We start from the raw sequence: 22,460 nt of genomic DNA, 5'->3' as shown, positions 1-22,460 counted from the left end.
TTGAAAGGAGAAGAGTTTGCAGGGGGAGCTTGCACAGGAGAACAAGATCTATAATAGAATCCAGCACAGTATTACATTTGCAAGGGGGAAGGAGCGTGAGGATGTCAAATATAAATAGCTTGATCTCCAGTGTAATGAAGGAACCTGGATTCTTTCCTTCCCACCATTAACCCAGTTAATGTCTTAATCAGCTGGAAAAGCGCCAATTGGAACCTCTATTCCTTGCAAAAACAGAGGTTTTCATTTTAATTATGTAACTGACATTAAAGCACAAACAGTTTTTTGGTAAGAAGGAAAAAAAGGGAGGGTAAATGTAAACTGTTTTCTGAGTGGAAGAGGAGACAACTCTGCTTGTAGTCTCACCGCTTTTTCTGGCAGAAGGGATAGTCAAAAACAAGTGTAATTTCCAGGAGAGAAAATTTAAATGTATTACAGTAAAAGGTTCCACAGCTGATTTCAGCTGTTCTTTGAATCAAAAAGTGTACACGCCAAGAAGGAGCCTCTGTGTTGCTAAGGCAGCAGTTCTCAACCAGGGGTCCGTGGCCCCCTGGGGGTCCACAAGCAGCTTTCAGGAGGTCCAACAAACAGGGATGGCATTAGACTCATTGGGGCCCAGGGGAGAAAGCCCACACTGCCCTCACCCCACCACCTGGGGCTGAAGTCAAAGCTCGAGCAGCTTAGCTTTGCGGGGGTCCCTGTGACATGGGGCTCCAGGCAATTGCCCTGCTTGCTTTCCCATAATGCCAGCCTTGGCTTTTATATGCAGAAAAACAGTTGTTGTGGCACAGGTGGGCTGTGGCGTTTTTATAGCATGTTGGGGGCCTCAGAAAGAAAAAAAGGTTGAGAACCCCTGTTCTAAGGGACACTGGCATTTCCAAATTAATCTGCAAGAAAGGGCTGGTAAACCTTCTTTCTGTGTCCGATCCTGTCATAAGAGACAGGAATTGCTTGCTCTATTTAGGGCATATCCTTATTTTTCAGCCCAAACATTTGTAATATAGTCCCAAAGTCTGTCTGTATGTTAGGGTTTGTGCTTCTCAATCTCCTCCATGCTGTGCTGAGATCCTACCATGGAGAGATTTATTTAGACTTCACCATCATGGCAGAGCATTGCAGATCTGGGCCAACCTGTTCCATCTGTTGAAGCATATTTAGTTGTGAGGGATAAAGTGAAGGCTGTCACATAACAATGGGCTCTGCAAGCCAATAAAAGTTTCTTTGAGTGGTGAGTCAAGTATTCTCTCTGCTTGTGGTGACTAACTTATCCGACTGTCTCCTAGAGAAGTGGAGGTCTATTTTCTCACTGGGAAACTATCTGGACTGCCTCAAGTTCAAATTAGCCTTGTCAAAATACTTTTTTCTTGATCAATTTTTTTACAATAACTTTTAATTTCAATATTTAATAATTTCCTTGCTTTTATGAAGGAGGGAAAAAGAAAGGGTCAGCTTGGATCATCTTCTTGTTAAAATGGTGCAAGAGAGGAAAATAGCTGCTAGGTCAACTGTGTACTTGGATCTTTGGTTTGTGTGTCAAAATTCAAGAATAATGTCAACTTCATTAGCACTGAAAGATCGGAGAGTTCTTACCTCTCTAACAACAAAAGAAAAGAGTGCCAGGTGGCATAAGCCTTCGCACTACTCACTGTAGAAAGCAGATGGATTGTATCATGGATTCTCCTTGCATGAATGCTCTTATTGCTTGTTTCTTTCTCATGGGAAAGGGCTAGCTTGCCTAAGCCAAAGCAAATGTCTCAACCAAAAAGTACTAGTTTAAAAACCCTGCCAATAGATTTACAATGATTTCATGCAGTTGGAGAAGCCTGAGGCTAACAGCGGGGCTAAGAGACTCAGATACAAGTAAATAAATCATCAGCTGGAAAGCATATGCTTTTTTAGGTCAACATGCATTAAGAAGATCTAAGCTTTGTATAGTTGCTCCTTATCTGCAGATCTTACAATGCAATTTATGCAATATATTCAACTTCATATTAAGGCTCCTTTCCCACAAGGATTTGTGCACATGCTTCACTTTACACATGGGAGTAGTCTCATGAAAGTTAATGGGACTGCTCAGATTGCCTAGTATTAAGTGCATACGTAAATCCTTGCAAGATCAAAGTTTTTTAAAAAGCAGTATAGGGCCAGATCCTGCAATTCCTCCTTGCTCAGAATTCACTCAGTGCTGTTAAAAATTAGATTTTGCTGCAATGCAAAACAATATACGAGTTCTCCATAAAATGTAACAAAAAATAGTATTTTGAATGACAAAAGACATAGTAATATTTCCCTTTCCACCTGGGAAGGAGGAAGCCAGGAAAATATTTTGTCATTTCATCGCTAAAAAGAGTGAATTGTCAGCCTGTTGCAAATGAACAAAATACAATGGGCTACATTTCTCCATTTGCCCAATGGAAATCCATCTGAAAGTGCAGGAAGTGGCAAAATCTAACTCTTTAGAGTAATTATTTCCAATAATTCCTACAAGTACATTGGACTTCAAATGGAAGCATTTGAAGATAAACTAACAGGCAAAAGACTGCTGCTGGAAACTATGGATGAGTTTTGGTAAAGCTTGTTGGATCAGACAAATATGTAAGACATTAGAAAATTTAACAGTTTGTCCTCCTTTCATTACTTAATCTTAGAACTGTGTCTAAGATATGGGCTGGGAATTCAGAACAAAGACTATTATGCTGCTGTACAACATCTGCTGAAAACGTTCTAGTTATCTTGTCTCTATCGTAGGTAGTCTTGGTCCCCTGACAGTTCGTTCAGTGAAGGAGAGGACAGGCTAGATTAGATTCTGTTCAGTAACATCAACTGAGTTTAGAAAAAAGAAAAGGAGTACTTGTGGCACCTTAGAGACTAACAAATGTATTTGTTATTTATTTGTTTGTTTATTTGTTGAATGCATCCGATGAAGTGAGCTGTAGCTCACGAAAGCTTATGCTCAAATAAATTTGTTAGTCTCTAAGATGCTACAAGTACTCCTTTTCTTTTTTGCGATTACAGACTAACATGGCTGCTACTCTGAAACCTGTTATTATGCAAGGCACTGAGTTTAGAAAAGTTCAGAGAGCAGCTATCAGTACTCTGCAAGCAACACTCTGGTGAAAATCTTTGTCCTTTAAGTCTGATTAGTCTCCAAAGCAACATCACAACCATTTCTGGCATTCAGTTCCTTCGGCCGCTGCAAAGCCAGAATCTTTTCATGACACACCAGTAGTGTTTAGATTGGCCCATCTTAAAATGGGGACTGGGAATTAATGCTGATAGCTGCAAATCTCAGAAATGGAAAACAAATGGATCTTTTTGAACCAACAACTTTAGTTGATTATTGATGATTGTTCCTTTTTTGCCTGACATTATTCCAAAGAAAATATGTGGATAAAGTTTCAAGTTATCTTCCTCTGATCAGGTAGTAAGGAATGTGCAACCTTCCATTTCATATAAAAGGAAATTGCAAAGGTAGGGCTTGACTCTCATCTCTATGTACTGTGTTAATGGTACAATCACACCCTCACAACATAATCTGTTATAGAACAGAGATCTTGGTATGGTCCAAAGTGGGTGATGACAGTGCATGCATCAAAAAAGAGGCTCAAAAATAGAGGGCAAAAAGGCAAGGAAAAGATGGCAGGGAGTTTAGCTGATCTGCCTGTATTCAGAACCACCAAGTACCATCACTTTCCTGATAAATATATTGTTCAAATTTAGAGCCAGCAAATTCAAATTTAAGGACACTTTTAAAACTCATGCTATTGTGAAGAAAACTTCAGTCTTTTGAATACTAATTAATGTATTTTTTAATTTTATATAATTTTCTAAGGATCTCTTGGAAGAATACAAAAAGTTTACCAAAAAAATCCAGAACGGTGTCCTTAAGGATAAGATGTTTATAATTCTATTATCTACTAAAGCTTCAAAATATGCATAAACTCTTGCATCTCCCCTGAACTATAAAAATATCCAATTTATACAGTTAGCTGTAAAATTTTACTCTGGTCTGAAACTCAGTATGCAACATCTCAGCTGAGGTACATAAAATCCTGAAGATCTTTGTTTATAATGGAAACATTGGCTGATCCTTAACTATATCGTTGCAAGTGCAAGGCTATTATAGTTTGTTAATGTCCTTTGTTTCTTCCAACTTTTGTGTGAAGTACTAAAATGAACTGATGGGCCGTGAGGAAGGGAGAGCTAGCAAAAGGAAAATAATTATATTTTTCTCTGGTTTCATAAAAATATTTAATACAAAATCATGTTACAGACCTTAGACATGTGTATTATGTCCATCCATGTGAAACATGGAAGACCAAGCAAGGTAGTCTTTATTGTTGGAGAAAAGATGAAGTTCTAGGGTTTTTTAACTTTCTTCCAGATGATGCTCCAAATTATTAAAGGCTGACGTGCTTCAAGGTAGGATGCAAGAAAGAAATGTCGGACACTTAGCAAGTGACAAAATGGCAGCTATCCCTTGCCTTAACTAATTGTCTAATGAACTAAACTACCAATGGTGAAATGGGAGTTTTGCTATTCTCTTCAATGAAGCCAGCACTTCATCCCAAATGCATAAAGTAGTACTAGCTGTTCCAAAAGGTGCCAGTTTGTTTAGAGAACAACAAACAATTCACTTACTATCTACAATATAATTACTATCTTCAATATAACCAACGGGTATAATTTTGATTGCAGTGAAAACTCAACCTTCTCCTGCGAGTTATTATGGATGGCTCCCATTTGCCAGTTCTCTTTCTATCTCTGCTCACTACCAATCTGGTAACATAAAAATGCTTAACTACAGTCATAGAAAAGAGAAATAGAAGAGACCTCCATCCTTCTCACCAACCGAGGCAGGTTCAATTAATAAAGTTTGTTCTGAAGTGCTTTGTCCATTCAAAAGCCTGTGTCTCCAACATATTTGGAATAAAACTCATGTTTTTATAATATTTATTCAATTATTTTGACATTCAAATTTCATGCTATACAGTAATAACAGTTAAACAAGTAATCATTTTCCAGTATAGATTATGTTCAATACTGCATTTGTTAGATTTATTAATTGCATAAATAGCTAATTTTATTTTTTAACCAAAAATAAAGTCCTGGCTAATTAACTAAAATGTTTTCTTAGGTTTGGGGTTTTATTTTTCAAGTTTTATTGATACATTTCCCACAGGCAATATGGTGTTACATAATAGGAATCATCTGGGGAGGAGAAAAAGAAAAGAGATTGGGTTCCAGCAGACCACAGTGTACAGGGGGAAAGAATTTAGAACCACATGACATTTTTATCCAAAAAGAGAGGTTTCAAACCACAGCAGCAGCTACTAACATGATTTACTTGTTGTATAAATTATGCTGTCCACCAGGGAAACAGTATGTCGCTTTTAACACCCTCTAGAAAAATGCTTTCCAAGTAGTAACACTGCCCCGAAAGGGTCATTGTATTGACTGATTGATCCAAAGCCCAAGGATGTCAGGAGGAGTGTTTCCATTAATGTTAATGAGTTTGGGGATCAGACCCCTAATGAGCATGCAGTTAGGTCTGTAAAAGGGTAACTGATTATTATTATATGGTAGGGCTGAATAAAGTGTAGTTTCAAAAGAATAGGAACTAGCCCAAACCTTTGCCATATGTAAGTTTCTCTCCCCACTTCCAAAACTCCTAATATTTCCCTTCGCTCCCTGCAAACCACTAAATAAGCCTCCAATATTTCCCCCCATAGCGTTCACAATGGGCCCTGGCTTCTACCCTCATAATAGTCACTGGCTGCTCTCATCTTGGTGCCCTTGAATAGGTCTCATAGTCCCATCCTCCTTTGAAGCGGCTGTCAAAAGACTCAAAAGCTAAGGCAGCCTCTCTCGTGTGTCATGGCCACTGCTGAATTTGTGTGTCTTCTGATGGTGCTGTGTAATGCACTGTAGGGGTGATTGTAGGGGTATAGGAGCTGTGGAAGTGTCATAAAAGAGGGAGCTGAATCCTCCTGAAGAATCCTGCAGAGAGACTGAGCAGAGAAAACAAAGATGAGGCTACTGCAGACATAGGCAGCTGACCCTTTGAATGGTATCCAGCCTGAATTCCCACACCTGCTGTGCTTTCCCCATGCTTATACTTTCATTTGCGCTGCTCTGTGGGCTTAGTTCAACTGTAATCTCCGAAATCTTATTGCTTTCTGTTGCCATGGCTGCCAATAAGCATCACTAGCGGTGTAAACACAACCACACCTTATGTCAGATTGTTTGCAAATGAATAACCCCTCTTGTGGCCATATCACTATGATTTGCAAATAAGTACAGATCTGTTGATGCTTAGATGCTACAGAGACTGGTACTGAAAATAGGTTAGATCGCTAGACAGATGTTACATAGAACAGATCAACACAAATCTCTAGCTCCAGACCTCCTGTTGCTGCAACCTTATTTTCTCTCTCGACTATTCTTCACAGCTCAGATTATCCCATCTCTTAGATAATTAGATTTTTACTAGCAATTCAAAAGCCAATGCTTTTGGCCAAACTGGGGCCCCTGGAATGCCTTAGGTCTAAGCAAGCTCTCATCTTGACTTCCCCTACAGTTTTGAGCTAAACACTTAAACTCCCTTCCTCAGTTTCCCCCCTCCATTCAGTTAGATTAAAATACTTTTTTTCGAGTGATGTGAAGATGAATGAGTTAAAGTTTGTAGAGATAAAAAACGGCAAGGGCCAAATATAATGAGCTACTGACTTGAAAGGTATTAAGATATTAAGCCCCTCTTTGTGCATTGTCTTTTTTATACTACATAACAATGACTATCCAAATCGATTATTCTGTAGACCACTTTACAAGACACTGGCATCTGCACTTGAATCACATCCACACAATCCTCCCAATTCACAACTTTGACAGTCTTTTCTAGGTGGTCTGAAGTGAATCATAGTTTGAGGAGTACCAGTGAACATTTTCTCTTCATAACTGTTAGTCTCCAATCTTACCACTGTTATGGTCCTTTTTTGTATTGCCTCTGAAATGACAGGTTTCAGAGTAGCAGCTGTGTTAGTCTGTATTCGCAAAAAAGAAAAGGAGTACTTGTGGCACCTTAGAGACTAACAAATTTATTTGAGCATAAGCTTTCGTGAGCTACAGCTCACTTCATCGGATGCATTCGGTAAAGTGAGCTGTAGCTCACGAAAGCTTATGCTCAGATAAATTTGTTAGTCTCTAAGGTGCCACAAGTACTCCTTTCCTCTGAAATGAGTGGACCAGATTGCACACAAATTCAGACAAGGTCAAACCAGAAAGAGCAACGCCATCTTGTTCCTAGATAACCTGATGAAATCCCCCAAATGCGCGAACACATACATATACGCGCAATAGCATAAAAAATGCGATATATAGTCTGACCTTTCCAGGCGCGCACATAGTCCCATCTAGTGGTGGTCCCTTCTTTGTTTTGCAGAAGTAAGGGTTATCGGGATGGCTACACCACAGCTGCTTGCAGGGATCAAACGTACGGAACTAGGACACAAAAAAAGCAGAGCATATGTTGCTTCTGGAAATGTCTGACACAGAATTCCATTAGAAACACTCTCTGCAGTTTATTTTCTTCCAGCTTTAAAAGAGGAAGATGTTATCACGGAGTAATAAGGACCACTTAATAATATCCCTTGGCCAGGTCACATTTGAGTGGAGTTTTCATGAAATATCACTGACTCTGGTAGTGAAATCCTGCCCTGAGTGGAGTGATGCTGGAAATGTGAGAGTGGGTTCATCTTAATGCCACAGGATAAAATGGACAAGGGCAATTAGCCACCATGTGATGAGCTGCATGCAGTAGATGGTAGCAGGCATTATTTGTATAACTGCAATGCCTAGGAGCCCAAGTCATGGACCAAGACTTCACAGCCCTTTGCTAGCCAGCAAAGGGCCTGACCAGACACCTTAGCTAACAGGCTATATACTGTGCTGGGGTTGTGGTGGGCAAAGGCAAGACAGTTTCCTTGTCTACTGCTCTGGTGGGTGCTAGGTACATAAGCTGCTTTACTGCTGTCCGTGTGTGAATGGTCTGCCCAAGCCCTCTTCCTTGCTGAAGACACTTGTGCAGCACAAAGCTGGATTTAGCACTATGCTAAATTGGCGCTGCAAACAAAGGACTCATTTGCACAGGTTTCTGAGAGACTGGTACCTTAGTGGGAAAGTGAACAGAGTTGATACATTTCAGGTTTCAGAATAGCAGCCGTGTTAGTCTGTATTCACAAAAAGAAAAGGAGTACTAAGGTGCCACAAGTACTCCTTTTCTTAGAGTTGATACAGAAGTTGAAAGAGTAGAGATTCACCCATTTTACTCAAACACAGATTGGCCACTAGGTTAATAACAGTTATTTGAAGAAGGTATTATTCAAAAGAATACATACCAGTGACTTTCTCCCAGAGTAGCATCAATGGGATTGTGTCCAGACATCATAATACAGCTGATGCTTAGAGTCTCCTATTCAATGGGAGTCACTGTGTTTGTCATACACATTATTGTTGATGAGTTTCGAACCAGAAGTGGGAGGCAAAGCTCTACCATATGTCTCAAAAGATCGCCTTGCCACAGGCCAAGCCAGTAGGAAGTTGTACTAATCCTGCCTGACCTCAAAGATGCTTTTTGCATATTATGTTCATGGTACAAGGGAGACCACTGCTTCACTGTATGTGCACGTAAGCTGTCCTATCTGCCTTCCGCACCCCTTGCCCACATTAGGAACAACAATACATAATCCTTTCAATAAAATTGGTTATTTTTGTGCAAGATACAGCATCTCGCCTTATGTGAGCAGTGAGTGTGAAACATTAAACTAGCAAGTGATGAAAACCACTATTGTTTCTCTCTAGCCTAGGTGGGAGTTTTGCAAAAAAAAGTCGTAAGCAGACACCAGCACTGTGCTGGTTAAATGACATAGGAGGCTTTGTGTTTCAAGCCTGAAACCGCTAATGAAATTAGAGCGTAATAATTTCTTGACCTCTGATTAAAAAAAATAAAAGACCCAACAAGATTAAAAAGAGTTTCCTTATCACATCAAAGTTAGTTTATTATTCCTTGTGTATAGTTAGCTGGACACAATATCCTTCATGGCAGCTTCACTATAATTAGGGCTTCTGTTTTTCAGGGTTTATTAATTTCATTTTCAAGGTCTATTGGTAGCAATTTTTGAGTTTTATGTAGATGTCCAAAAGTTAGAGGTTTCTGGGGGGGCTCTCTCTGTGTATATACTGTAATGGGTAATATATATTGTCACAACTTCAGGGTAATTTCACCTGTATTTCCCACTTCCATGGTCTACTCCAGGCATGCCCAATCAGGTGTCAGGCCTCCAGCCATCATCTAAGTCTATGGGTAGGGACTGTTGTCTCACTTTCTTCTGAATGGGGGTGGGGTCAGGCAGGAGAGAGGTGGGAGTTAGGCTGCACAGCTCCCTGACTTACACTGTGATACCTCCAGCAAGCCAGTTTGCCTAAAGGCTAGAACCAGTGCTTTCTCTCCAAGGGCTATGACCAGCGTATTGCCAGCAGTTACAAGTTATCACACAGCTCTATCTAAGCAAGCGTCCTTTTTCTTAAGGCAAAAACATTACAGAGAAAATGTAATAAAAACAATAAACAGATTTAAACACACACTGTACACACCAGGAGTCACCTATCAGTCTTATGGGGCCCTAGCAGGCCAAAATCTTTCCAACCCTTCTGCAAGGGTGGGGTTCCCCTTGGAGAGAAGGTCCTGGATCAGAAAGAAGGCCCTGAGTCATTTTAAATGAAGCTTTGTTATGCCAAAAGCCCCTCCTTTGTCTATTGGTATTTGGAAAGCCCAGTTTGAACCAGGATATGTAAGCCTCCTCAGGGGATGGTACCTCTCTGGAGGTGTTTACAACCTGAGTGATTCACCTTAATCACCCCCTACTGTTATTAGTTCCTGGAGGAGCTAAACACAATCGTCCCCGCCACCAGAACTGCATATAATCTACAGCGATATATAAATCATTCATAACTGTAATCCAATGTTTCCCCAAAGATACTGCATGTAGTTGCAATATCTGTCACATATATTACATTACTCTTGACAGTAGTATATACTGTAATGAATAATTTCTTTGTAATGTTCCCTAGTGCACTTTAATGTAGCACTAGGTTAAAGTGTGTTGCAGAATGGTTAGTGTGCACAAGTAGGGTCTACATGGACCAATTAATATGCAACACACTAGTGCGCTTTAGAAATCACACCTCCATAGTCCATATTACTGCTCCGTGTAGACAAGCCCTTAGATGCAAGTAACCATTTCTGGTGTTTTCTCCCGTGTTTATTGGATAATCACTGATTTCTTCTTTTTTTCCCTCATCAGGCTGTTTTTATCAGTGTTTATCCATTAACACCTAAAATCGGAAGCCCTAACTATAATGTCCTTATTAAGGCCATTTCAAGAACAATTACAACATGCCTGGATGAGGAACAGCAGAACTCAGCTAAGTACTTACAGCTGTGCACATCATGTAGCCCAAACCAAAATCGAAACGGCACTGCTCATTCATCGAGTAGTGAATTCCTGGCAGCTGGGGAAGGGGAGGCCAATCATGTTCAAAAGGATCATCACGCAGACAATCATAGGAACTGCAATAGGCAAAAATTACAGTAACAGACGGGAATGTGAGACTTTTATAGCGTTTGTGGTTTCTTTAAATTTTTATTCCAAACAAAATACAGGGTATAATTTCTCAGATACTGGTTCATAAAGAACAGTTAGTATTTCAGTTATGCTTACATGGTATTTACCATGCTGTATCTGCATTTAACATGGGACAGCATTCGACCTTTTATTTTTCTTATGTCTTTCCATTAGAATTTCCATTTAGCTTGCAGGTATATTTCTGTAACTCCCCAGAGTCCCTATTTGAAAAGAATCGAGAAAGAATCCTCTACAAATGAGGCTGAGAAGAAAAGAAAAGATTTAATTAATTTTCCATTTGTGGAATTTCTTCTTGCCTGCTGTCTTTCAAGTAAAGCTTTAGAAGCAAAAGTCAGGACTGCCATCCATGAATATTGCTGAGCTCCATAATAAATTCCTATACACTAGACCAGGAGAAGCTAGTTCACGTACAAGCAAATGTACTTTTTGGCCTTTGCTTTATTAAACTGTAGGGCTGTTCCATCTTTATATTTCTTCTGACAGGGCTTCCTTCCTCTGTGTGTGTGTGGGGGGGGGGTGTGTGGGTGGAGGTGTTCCTATTACAGATTCTCCTGGTATCTTATAACACTGCAAACACATTGCCTACAACAAACTTGAAACAAACATGGGGAAGACTCCTGGAGCACAGAGGATCCAAACTGTTTCCAGCAATAATGGTTGACTATCGTGTAACTGTGAATTTCATAATTTCAAAGCTACTTTCTCAAGTGTCACATGGTGGCCAGTGTCCCTGCTATGTTCACATGTAATCTAGTATTATCTTGCGACATCACAAAATTAGTTACATTTAACAAACCAGTTTCTCTTTTTTTATGGCCATCATTTTCCTCTCATGTTATCCATCATATTCACAAAAGTAGTTCTTTGGCTGTGAAAAATGGTAACCAAAAGTCCAATTAGGATCAAATTCCTTGTGAATTCTGTAGGAAGACTAGGAGTGTCCTATATCTGGCAATTATTCAGGCCATTCTAATGATCTCAATAAACAAAGGACAGAATTTTGAGTCTAGGTCTACTTTAGAACAAGACATCATACTCTTCTCTTATCTGTGCAATATTTTTATTCATAGAAGCATTTTACTGTACCCTGTGCTTAAATATAAATCAGAGCTCTAGACCAGATTACTTTTATTTAACACAAATAGCTTAAAGGGACTTAACTGAAAAATCACACTTTCCCCTCATAATTTTTTACCTATTGTTGCCAAAAGTAACACTTCATATACCATAACTTAAAAAGAAGTGAGAAAATAAAGAGTGGTTTCTTTTAATTGGTTTATTTCATGTATTTTTCAACTTTTTTCTAGGCATTTTCAGAGTTTCCCCAGTATATTCAGTTAATAGGTTTTCCCCTGTTTGTATATCTTTCACACAGCAACCAGAGAGAAAAAAAGGTTTTTTTAAAAATAGGAAAAATGTGATTTTTAAAAACACGTCCATTGACAGGAGGACACAGAAGCAGACCAAGTTCTTTTTTTATTGGTTTTTTGAAACTAAGTTTCAAGTTGATGGTTTCTCTTTAAAGAGGAAAGGAACATAGAGGAGGCTGTTAGAAAGCATGGGAAATGGACTGGCCTTTGTAATGACAGGGTATTTAAAGATAAAGTAATCACAGAAAGAAAGCCTTATGGCCAAATTCTTCCTTTTGGTGTTCTTGAGAGGCTGCCACTGAAGTCAGTGGGAGCCCTGCACGTACATCGAAGGACACATGCTTTCCTCCTTAAGCATCACAGTACAATGCAACTGGCTCAGCACAGCTTTAGTATTTGGAAATGCTGCTGATGTGTTCTTCTACCAACCAGAGTTGCATTCAATTCTCCAGCTACCCTTACAACCGAAGAGTGTTACTCAGATTAATAAGTATTCATGTTCCGATGAAGTGAGCCGTAGCTCACGAAAGCTTATGCTCAAATAAATTTGTTAGTCTCTAAGGTGCCACAAGTACTCCTTTTCTTTTTGCGAATACAGACTAACACGGCTGCTACTCTAAAAACTCAGATTAATGAGACAGGTTTTCTATCAGCTGCAGGGTGGGAGGAAGCAAGTTGGTAACAAGACCAGTAATCATATTTGCTTGCAGATTCTAGGATGACAGTGTACATATTATCAAATTTCAATAATACTAATAGCTGTAATTAAATGAATAGTCCATCTGAGCCTTTGTTATTTGCATCTCCTGGAAAAGTGTCTTGTTCCCAGCGGATGGGGTTTGGGTTTTTTTAAAACCCAGTATTAGTAGCTAATAAAAGCACAAAGTTCAAATATGACTCTCAGAAGGGCTTTTAAAAACTTCCTAGCCAAAGAAAGTCAGCTTCATAAGTTACTCACTGTAGATATCTGTTCAGCTCTTGTTGGCTACAGCGAGACCAGTGGAAACGATGGAACGCAGCCTGGACAAGGGGGGCCATTATGCTCCCCATTCGGACCTCATCCCCACACCTGTTGCCCTGGCCATCATGCTCCATGCCTAATCTAGAACAGAAGATAGGAGAACAAGCATATTTTCATCAAGGGTAAAATCAAAAGTGGTTTATGATCTTTAATCCCATTTTAAGCCTAAATGGCTTAGGATCTTTAATCCCACTAAAAGTAAATGGGACTTAGGTTCCTAAGTGACTTAGGAAGTTTTTAAAACTTTCACCCCGAGTGACAGCAACTTTTTATTCCTTTTTGCTTTATTAAAAAACCCCCACAAAATAAAACTAATCTTTCATAGATTCATAGATTCTCTTGCCCTTTGTTAGGGAGTTCTACTATATTTTTCTGAGAGTGAAATTTGACTGATACTGGGGTCTTCTTTTGGGAGACACATCACTGATAACTAACTGTATGGACATGTTTGGACTAAAGGTGATTTCAAAAGCTAAAGACATCTTTAGTGATGTATCATCCATTCTGATCAGATGTTCCTAACTGCTGAAATGCTGAAGCCAAAAGTTAGTGATATGAGAACCAAATACATGTAGGAATGAATTCCGTGTCCCTATTTAATTAATATGCACTGTAGGATTCACCGGACTCTGACAAGTGTTCTTAATGCAGGAACAGTAAAGCCCCATTCAATGAAAAAACTTCTGGGATTTGTGATTCCACTGAGGAGATGAGGGCATCTAAATGAATGTGCTTTATTCCTGAAGAAACTGAGTCATCCTAAAATAACAAAAGATTTACCAGCTCCCTGCCTGGACACTGCCTCTTACTACACCAGCAAATAAATTAGTTGTATCCTTCAAATGAATGTATGAGGAAGTGGATGAAGCTTCAGTTCTTGGCATATGTTATTATGCTGTAAAATACAGCATACCCTCTTTGAGGCGTTATACACTATTACTAGAAGGTGATGCACACATAGAAGACGTAACTATATTTACTGAGAATTGCTTTCGAGAGTCATGTCTTCCGCTATAGCAAATAAATTATTTTGCATAACAATAAATACTTTGCTCTTCTGCCAGGAGATCGGAATGCATTTTGTAGGCCTTAATCAGTTTAGCCTCAGAATGCGCCTGTGATGTAGGTAAGCATGCCTCCATTTTACAGCTGCAAAAACTGAGAGAGTGTTTAATGGGTTTGTCCAAGGTCACAAAGGATTACTTTGTCAGAGCTAAGAATGGAATCTAAGCTTAACTCTTTAGTCTTGTATCTTAATAACAAGGCCACACCTTCCCAATGCCACAAACAGTTCCCAGCATCAAAGACATAATAAGATAGGGCCTTTTAAAGTACTTACACATGCCCAGTTTCATGGGCCACCACAAATGCAGAGGAAAAACCATCTTCATGGTTGAGGGTGCAACTTCGTACAGGATGACACATTCCAGTAACTGGAGCATAGCCTAAAAAGAGAAAGCATGACTCAAGTAGTAAGTGAATCTGGGTGAGAGAATGTTTATGAGAACTCTTTATACAACACCTTCATCTAATCTCTACTGCTGTGGCACTTGTGGTCTTGCAGCAGCACAGAAGTGAGACTTACAGAAGTGTCATCATCAGGCTTCCAGAAAGGGAGAAGCATACTGCTAGATGTCATAAACTAACACGTCCTCCTAGACCCACTTTACACTATTCATATTTAAAATTAGTTCTTAACAGCCACATAGTGCTTTACATTATTCTAAGCACTGAATGAATATTAGGGGCCAAATTCTATCCTGAACAACACTGTGGACAATCTTGGCCCTAAACACTGAATCCTCATAACAGCCCCGTGATGTCAGTAAGCAAGCATTATTATCTCCATTTGGTACAGATGGGGAAACCGGCACAATAAGGCTGAACGATTTCTCCAAGGCCACATAGGGTATGGCTACACAGCAATTAAATGCCCACAGCTGGTCTTGTCAACTGACTCCAGCTTGTGGGGCTCGGGCTGTGGGGTGTAGATATTCAGGCTTGGGCTGGAGCCTGAGCTCTGGGATCCAATGATGGGGGAGGGTCCCAGAGTCCAAATGGCTACAAGGTGATTTTTAGCCCCACCGCCTGAACCCCACAAGACCGAGTCAGCTGACCTGGGTGGCTACAGCCATGCTGCAGATCTTTTATTCCAGTATAGATGTACCCATAATGACTCAATGGAAGTCAACTGATTATAAATTAAAAATTTCTGGTTTCTAGCCCCATGTTCAAACCTGTAGACCACACTGCCACTAGTATGTTATAATGCCGCTAGAGTATTTCCCCTTGTTCTCTAATAATATTGAGTAACCATTTTTCTTGTGGGAATGCGGGCTGTTTAGTCTTGAGACACACTGCTCTTTACATAAGAATGTAACAGTATTTGAGATTCAACTCTAGGCATAAACATACAGGGATCAAAGCAATAAGATTTCTTTGGCTTGAATAAGAGTAAAGACATGTTCCTAAGGTGACCATATATCCTGATTTTATAGGGACAGTCCTGATATTTTTAGGGCTTTGTCTTATATAGACACCTATTACCCACCCTTCCACATCCTGATTTTTCACACTTGCTGTCTGGTCACCCTACATGTGCCCCAAAATAATTCTATTGAAACAGAGAGGTGAAACAATGGAACAATGAGAAACGAATGCATTCCTAGAATAGGTCACCTGAAAACAAATAGCACTTGGCAAAATACTCACACTAAGGTTAAATGTTAGTGGCTCCTAAGCTAAATTAGCTTTTTCCGAATGGTGAAAGAAACCCCAATCAGTAATATTTATAAGATATTTGATCACTCAGCATATACCTTACCTTGCATGCCAGATGGGCCAAAATCCTGCCTTGTGAGAAAAATAGCATGGTCATGATATTCTGCATGTGCAGCGTCAGGCTTCTGTTGTAGATAGGCCCAGCGACACACATTCTCCAAACTCTGGGAAGGGTTACCAATCTCTATTAAGCTCATGGACTGGATATTCAAAGAAGAAAAAGATGATTATTTCACCGTTTCATAAATTATAAGGCCAGAAGAGACTATAGATCATCTAGTCTGACTTCCTGCATATCACAGACCCTTAATTTCACCCAGATACCTCTATATTGAACCCAAAATCTTTAGTTAGAGCAAAGTGTTTCAGTCCAATTTAACTTTGGCCAACCTTCTCAATTTGTTACCTTTGAAAATATGCTCAGACATTTGTTCAAACATTGTATGAAAGCTCCATTCATGTTAAAGGAAATATTGCAAGAAGAAAACTTACTGTATGAACTATGTATGGAAATATCACATGTCCATTCACACATTAGATACGACATTTTTGACATAATTTATGTTGCCTATAATGTATTGCAAGAAAAGATCACGGTTAACTTGGTAACAAACTTATGAGACATGTATTACTCTCTATTTAATTTATCTGTATGTAAGCAAGTCACACTGGATTTAAGATATTGAAGTGTCTAATATAGTTTACTGTACATAGAATCTAGAGCTGGAACATTCTCATTCAGTTATCTTCCTGCCAGTGCATGATTGCTCCTCATTATACATTTCCTATGATTTCATCCAGACATCAAGGAATGTGGCTTCCATCATGTCTCTTGGCAGATTATTCCATAGGCTGCTAGATCTCAGTGTCAGCAACTTGTCCAGATATTCTGCCTACATTTTCTCCTTCTTACAGAAACCTATTCCTAAATTCTCTGCTAACTTCAGCAGAGTCACACCAGCAGAGAGTTTGGCCCATAGAACATAGAGATGGAAAACACCTGTTTGGCCTTATTTCTAATGATAATAAATAATAAATAATAATAATAATAATAAATAAAAAAGCATCATGATGACCAGTGTTCCCTCTATTTTTTCCCATACATATGCGGAATTAATTTTGTTATGTGCACCAATATGTCTGACACATCACCTCCATACTGGTGCACGCAACAAAATTGACATAGTGGGGATGAGGTCAAGGGGTTCGGAGTGTGGGAGGGAGGCTCAGGGCTGGGGCAGAGGACTGGGGGAGGGAGGGCTCCAGGGCAGAGGGCAGAGATGAGGGGTTTGGAGTTCAGACTGCCTGGGAGCTATGGCAGGGAGAGGATTCCCCCCAGCTCTCTCTCCCCACAGCAGCACCTGGCTGGTGGGGGTGGGGTGGGGTGTGAGGCACCTCTTCCCTGGCCGTAGCAGATCTGTACAGGGGCTGGGTTGGGGTTTGGGGGAGATGGCGCCGGCAAGTCTGGGGCACATCAGGTCCGTGATGGGGCCAGTGGGGAAGGCGTCTCTGCCCGCCGCGGCAGGTCTGTGCTGGGGGAGAGGCATCTCTCCCCGCCTCAGCCCTGAACCGCTGCGTGGGGCTTAATAGGCAACTGCACGGCCACACAGCTTACAGGGAATTTAGCACGCCACAAGTCAGGAGAAGGTGAGTCCAGAGTAGTCTGTGTTGTGTTCACTTACACCTTCTTCTGATCTCTCAAGGTGAAATCCTGGCCTCATTGAAGGCAATGGCAAAACTCTTAATGACTTCAATGGGGATTTCACTGCACTGTGTATGTGACACAAACTCAGGCCAGGTTGACACTAAAAAGTCAGGCCAACCCAGCTAGGTCACTCAGGGGTGTGAAAGATCCACAAACTGTCCCTAGAGGTGAAATGTCTGGGTAATCTGTGTTGGCTCCTCTCAGCTGCAGCATAAAAAGTTTCACAATTTCTGAAGTCTTCCAGCTACTCCAAGAATAAGAGTACACAAATCAGACTGGATTACTAGCCTCACAGGTAGCAGAACCATGGTTTGGTGTGGAGTAGGAAAGAACTAATGTTAAATCTTCTCTGCTTGAGTTTAAATCAGTGTCACTCACTGAAGTGCTGAGGGAGTTTCCAATTACAATTTGCATATTGGGTCTTTGTATTTCTTGGCGGGTGAAGTTTAGAAGGGAGATCTTGGGTCCATTACAGGTGTATTTGGAAAGCAAGGTGATAGGAATTCCTTAAGAAGGGTTTGTACAGCATCTGCTTAACCCTCCCCAGACCATCTTTTGTTGTGGCCAATCTTTCAAATTATCACCCTGTCCCGAAAATTGCATTTTTCTGGAGAAATTTCAAAATTTTGGTTTTGTTCCCATTTGGAATGGAAACAAATATTTTGAAATTTCTTGCAAAATGAAAATTACAAAACTCATTTTGGAATTTACTTTATGTTTTTTCTCATTTTTATATTTTATCATCATTATAATTATTTTACATTATTTCATGACAATATATCAGTTGAAATATTCTATTATTTTTATTTTATTTTAAAAATAATTAAGGGCAGATGATACTAGTACTGATTGAAATATATTTTCTAGATCAAAGTGTCTCCTGTTTGTGTTGTAATGCAATGTAAAAATATAAAAAATGAAAACCTATATCATAAAATTTTGGAATTTTGAAACAAAAATTTGAAATGTTCAAGAAAAAAAGTTTCCAAATAAAAAAAATAATGATTTCAATGTTTTTTCTTTCATGGGAAATTTAATCAAAACCATTTCATTAAAAAAATTGGTTTAGTCAAAACAGTTTTTTCTGACAAAAATCTATTTTGAATTTTTTTCCAATTACCTCTAATGTGAGGCTGCTAGTAAAGTTAGTAAGATCAGTTCTATGTCTCAGTTTCATTAGATCTAGATGGTGCAATTACTTACAAGCATGCAGCCAAGTTTGGAATTTGGACAACAGTTACTTGGCTAAGACTCATCCAGGATAAGAGAGGAGTAATGGTTATTGGCTGAGGAAAGCAACTGGAAGAAATGGCAGATTGATGGAATATGCGCATGACTTTTAAATCAGCAGTGCAAGGGGGCAGAGGAGTTAACAGTGTTTTGTTGGGCCTTTGAATGCTATTGGATATCCAGTTAGGTGCAATGGCTAAGTGTGCTTTTGAAGTCTGCACTTGTCAACAATGAATTAATACAACTCATCCTACATCTGAAGACCACTTGATGATGGCACAAAATGTAGCCGTCCACTCATTAAGCAGCACTTCCTATGGGGAACATGTTATACCTGTGATACCTAGTAACCACTTAGGTGATTCAAAAAAAGTCAATGTGTGTCAGGTGTGGTGTAAAGAATAAATACCCTTGGATGAGAGGCAAAAAGGGGTATTTTAGAGTCCAATCTTAACATTTGTTTTTTTTAAAAAGCATTTTCTTAAGCATTTCAGGCATAATGTATTCAGCGGTGTGCAGTTAATACTTATGAAAGGTTACTCTATGTGGGATAAAAAAAGAAAAGGAGTACTTGTGGTACCTTAGAGACTAACAAATTTATTTGAGCATAAACTTTCGTGAGCTACAACTCACTTCCGATGAAGTGAGCTGTAGCTCACGAAAGCTTATGCTCAAATAAATTTGTTAGTCTCTAAGGTACCACAAGTACTCCTTTTCTTTTTTGCGAATACAGACTAACACGGTTGCTACTCTGAAACCTGTTTCTATGTGGGATGATATAAAATGGATGACTAATTGATCCATCCTGTGTCTTCCAAAATTTGTACAAAATACACATGTGAACTCTGGCCTTCCATTTGCACACGTCATGTTGCTAGGACAACAATGTTACCATAACAAAAGCCACAGCAATTTAAAAGTACATACAGTACTATAAAACCTTATCATTCCAAAGTACTTAATGGAGAACAAGATAGCTTGTGCCAAAAATGAGAGAGAATAAATATGTTTTATGTTTAGACATAAGGATGCATTTGTCATTTCTTCTAATACAGTAAAGAGGACATGAGAAGGGAATTCCTAAAAGAGTTGTGGGGGAAAATACTGGAATAGGTAAAAGAATGGCCTGCCAAATTGATGTCTGGACTTTGGCAAAACAAGAATGTTGAAGCACTGGAAGCTTTGACAATAACAGATTAATAAACCAGGTAGAGAGTTTGGATTCTGATATCAGAATGCTTTACACAAAAGATATGGTACAAATAAGCACTTATAATACAAACTCAAACACCCAATGAAAAGTCCATTGCCAGTGACATAGGTAGGGAAGCTATGATCTCACTTAGCAGGAAGGATTTCTAGACAGGGAAACCATTTGAGAGTTCATATTGGGGACAGGAAACACTCAGTGCACTTTCTTCACTAAGACATAATAATTATATTCATAGGTCTTTGAGAATGAATATCCACTAGTCCATTGGTCACTACTCCTTATTCACCACAGGGTAGCATCAAGCAATTGGAAACCTGGCTGGTTAACAGAAGGTGCCTCTCTTGAATAACTGCTTTTTGCTATTTAGCAAGGATTCTCAAAATGGATGAGGCAAGGGTGCAACCAATAATGGCCACTACAGATTCTGCTTCCTGCGATCCTCCGAGACTCCTGGATTCCCAATAGAGTCCCACTTCCAGCCTGCTGAAGAGAACTCCTTAGAAATCCATGGGAACCATAGGGATGGTCCTGTGGCATCAGGCACTGAGTGTTACAGATGAGGGTAGGCATGGCAGATGGGACATGAGATATGATGAAGATGGTTCATGGAAAGACTTGATGGACTTGGGGTGCCCAGAAGTTGAGATACCAAGAAACATAACTCTTTATGCTACATAACTCTTTATATTATTTCCCATTGTAGACAAGAGGTGAGCTTCCCGCATACCCAGGTAAGGCGACCATGGGTTGAATTGGTCCCTGTGCAAAGAAAATGAGACTCAGAGGAAGAAGAGAAAAACAGGAGTAGAAACAGACTGGGCAGAAAAACCAAGACTCTGAGTAAGGCAAAAATACATCCCTGTTTAGTCTGCAAACAAAGAGGTGTGTGGGCTAGCAGGCACTTGCTGAGTAGGAAGTGGAAGAGGCATGTGGTATTGGTTGCTAAGGACATGTCTGTGCTGCTGGCTTCCAAGAGCCTACAGGTGCTACAGCCGGCTAGGATCTCAGAGAGACCTGAAAAGGACATATTCCTCAGCAGGACCGTGGAGAACGTTACTCGGCTGCCAGTGGAGAGAGAAACTTCATTCTCACTGCAGCAAGAGAGCCAGGAACTTCTGGGAGTTGCAGGGGGCAGGCGACAGAAACATCACAGGATGTCTGATAAGTAGACAGGTCATGGATAGGGGAACAACCTGCCTGAGTGGAGGAGAAAGTAGGGACAGCTAATAGTTAAGATTCTGCCCTGTGGAATATTAGAAATATTGCAAACATTAAAAGTTTTTATAGAAAAAAATGTAATCCAAAGTAATACAACATTTTCAGGAACATTAAAATTGGGAATCTCTGTGAACCACATATTGATATCAGGGACATGATCACATTTTGGTTAATTGAGGGTTTTAGTTAACTGGGATTTGGAATAACTGGCATTGGTTTATATTAATGCTGATGAGTGGGTATCAAATGACAAGAATGTAACGAACTTTGGCTTGTCTTGCTAGAAAAAAGATCTTTCATAACTCATCCATTAGATGGTGCTCCAAGAGTAACAACTGGCAAGTCTCTGCCATTCTTCAGAATTTCAGAAGCCCCATGGGGGTGAGCAGGGGAAGCTTCACTTGTTAGATTTAAAAGCATTGATAGTGAAAGTTAGAGTACAGCAGTGTATATATTTTTGAGGCAATCTAAAATCTATGCTTTTCCTTTTCTAAATGAGCAAACACGCCATAAAATACTCTGTTCACATTATTTCTATATGGCATTTCTGTCATTTATTATATATTAGATTAATTTATTTATTCTCTCCTGTCATACTGAACTAGGTAAGGAAAAATAAATAAGAGTATCTGGTGTCCATGGTAACCACACTAACAAAAAGAGCTCATTCAGCAAACTGACATTTTGTGTTTGAAGGATTTCTAACACTTTTTGATAATAGAGATTTCTCAGTTGCTAATTCTGTCTAAATATAAGTAAATCAGAAATACAAAGTACAGTGTATAGGGTCAGCCAGTGCAGCACCTCACAAGGCCCTCAACAAAATGAGTTGAGAAACAATATGCAATGAGTTTGATTTAAAATTAAGGTGATTCGTTCATTCCCACAGAAGGAGAGGGGATAAAATACCCCTCCACCCCCAATATAAACTAATGAAAAAGTGATGCAAACTTACATACACAGCAACACAACAAGCAAAGCTCAATACACAAATAAATAATACTTAGGGCCTGGTCCTGCAACTCAATCTACACCTGCATGTAGTCAGGTGCATGCAACTGGGGTCCGAGACCCTATCTTCCTATGTGTCGGTATAGTGCCTAGCACAATCCTGAATGGTGCTTTTAGGTGTTACCACAATTCATATAATAAGCAGTAATAAAAATAAATTAAGGAATGACTGATTAAATAAATAACTACCATAGGTAACAGTTACTATTTT

At 39.6% G+C, this 22,460-nt stretch overlaps 1 protein-coding gene across 10 annotated transcripts in view; it reads right to left on the bottom strand.

The window, feature by feature from the left end:
- Positions 1-22,460, bottom strand: part of ADAMTS2 (ADAM metallopeptidase with thrombospondin type 1 motif 2) — a 253,472-nt gene that overhangs the window by 37,142 nt on the left and 193,870 nt on the right. For 9 of the 10 annotated variants that reach the window (XR_006283147.1, XM_038414454.2, XM_038414455.2 and 6 more), the window contains 5 exons: positions 15,916-16,072; positions 14,431-14,536; positions 13,029-13,172; positions 10,492-10,624; positions 7,384-7,497 (listed from right to left, as the gene is read on the bottom strand). Coding sequence is in view for 9 of the 10 variants with exons in the window: in XM_038414454.2 (XP_038270382.1) it covers positions 7,384-7,497; positions 10,492-10,624; positions 13,029-13,172; positions 14,431-14,536; positions 15,916-16,072 (654 nt within the window). In the remaining variant the exon portion in view is untranslated. The remainder of the gene's footprint in view (positions 1-7,383; positions 7,498-10,491; positions 10,625-13,028; positions 13,173-14,430; positions 14,537-15,915; positions 16,073-22,460) is intronic. The other variant, XM_043520282.1, reaches the window with a different exon arrangement.

This window comes from Dermochelys coriacea, chromosome 8, assembly GCF_009764565.3.
Source record: "Dermochelys coriacea isolate rDerCor1 chromosome 8, rDerCor1.pri.v4, whole genome shotgun sequence".
NCBI lineage: Eukaryota > Metazoa > Chordata > Testudines > Dermochelyidae > Dermochelys > Dermochelys coriacea.
Note: the sequence above shows the minus strand (reverse complement) of the source record. Positions and strands in the feature narration are given on the sequence as shown.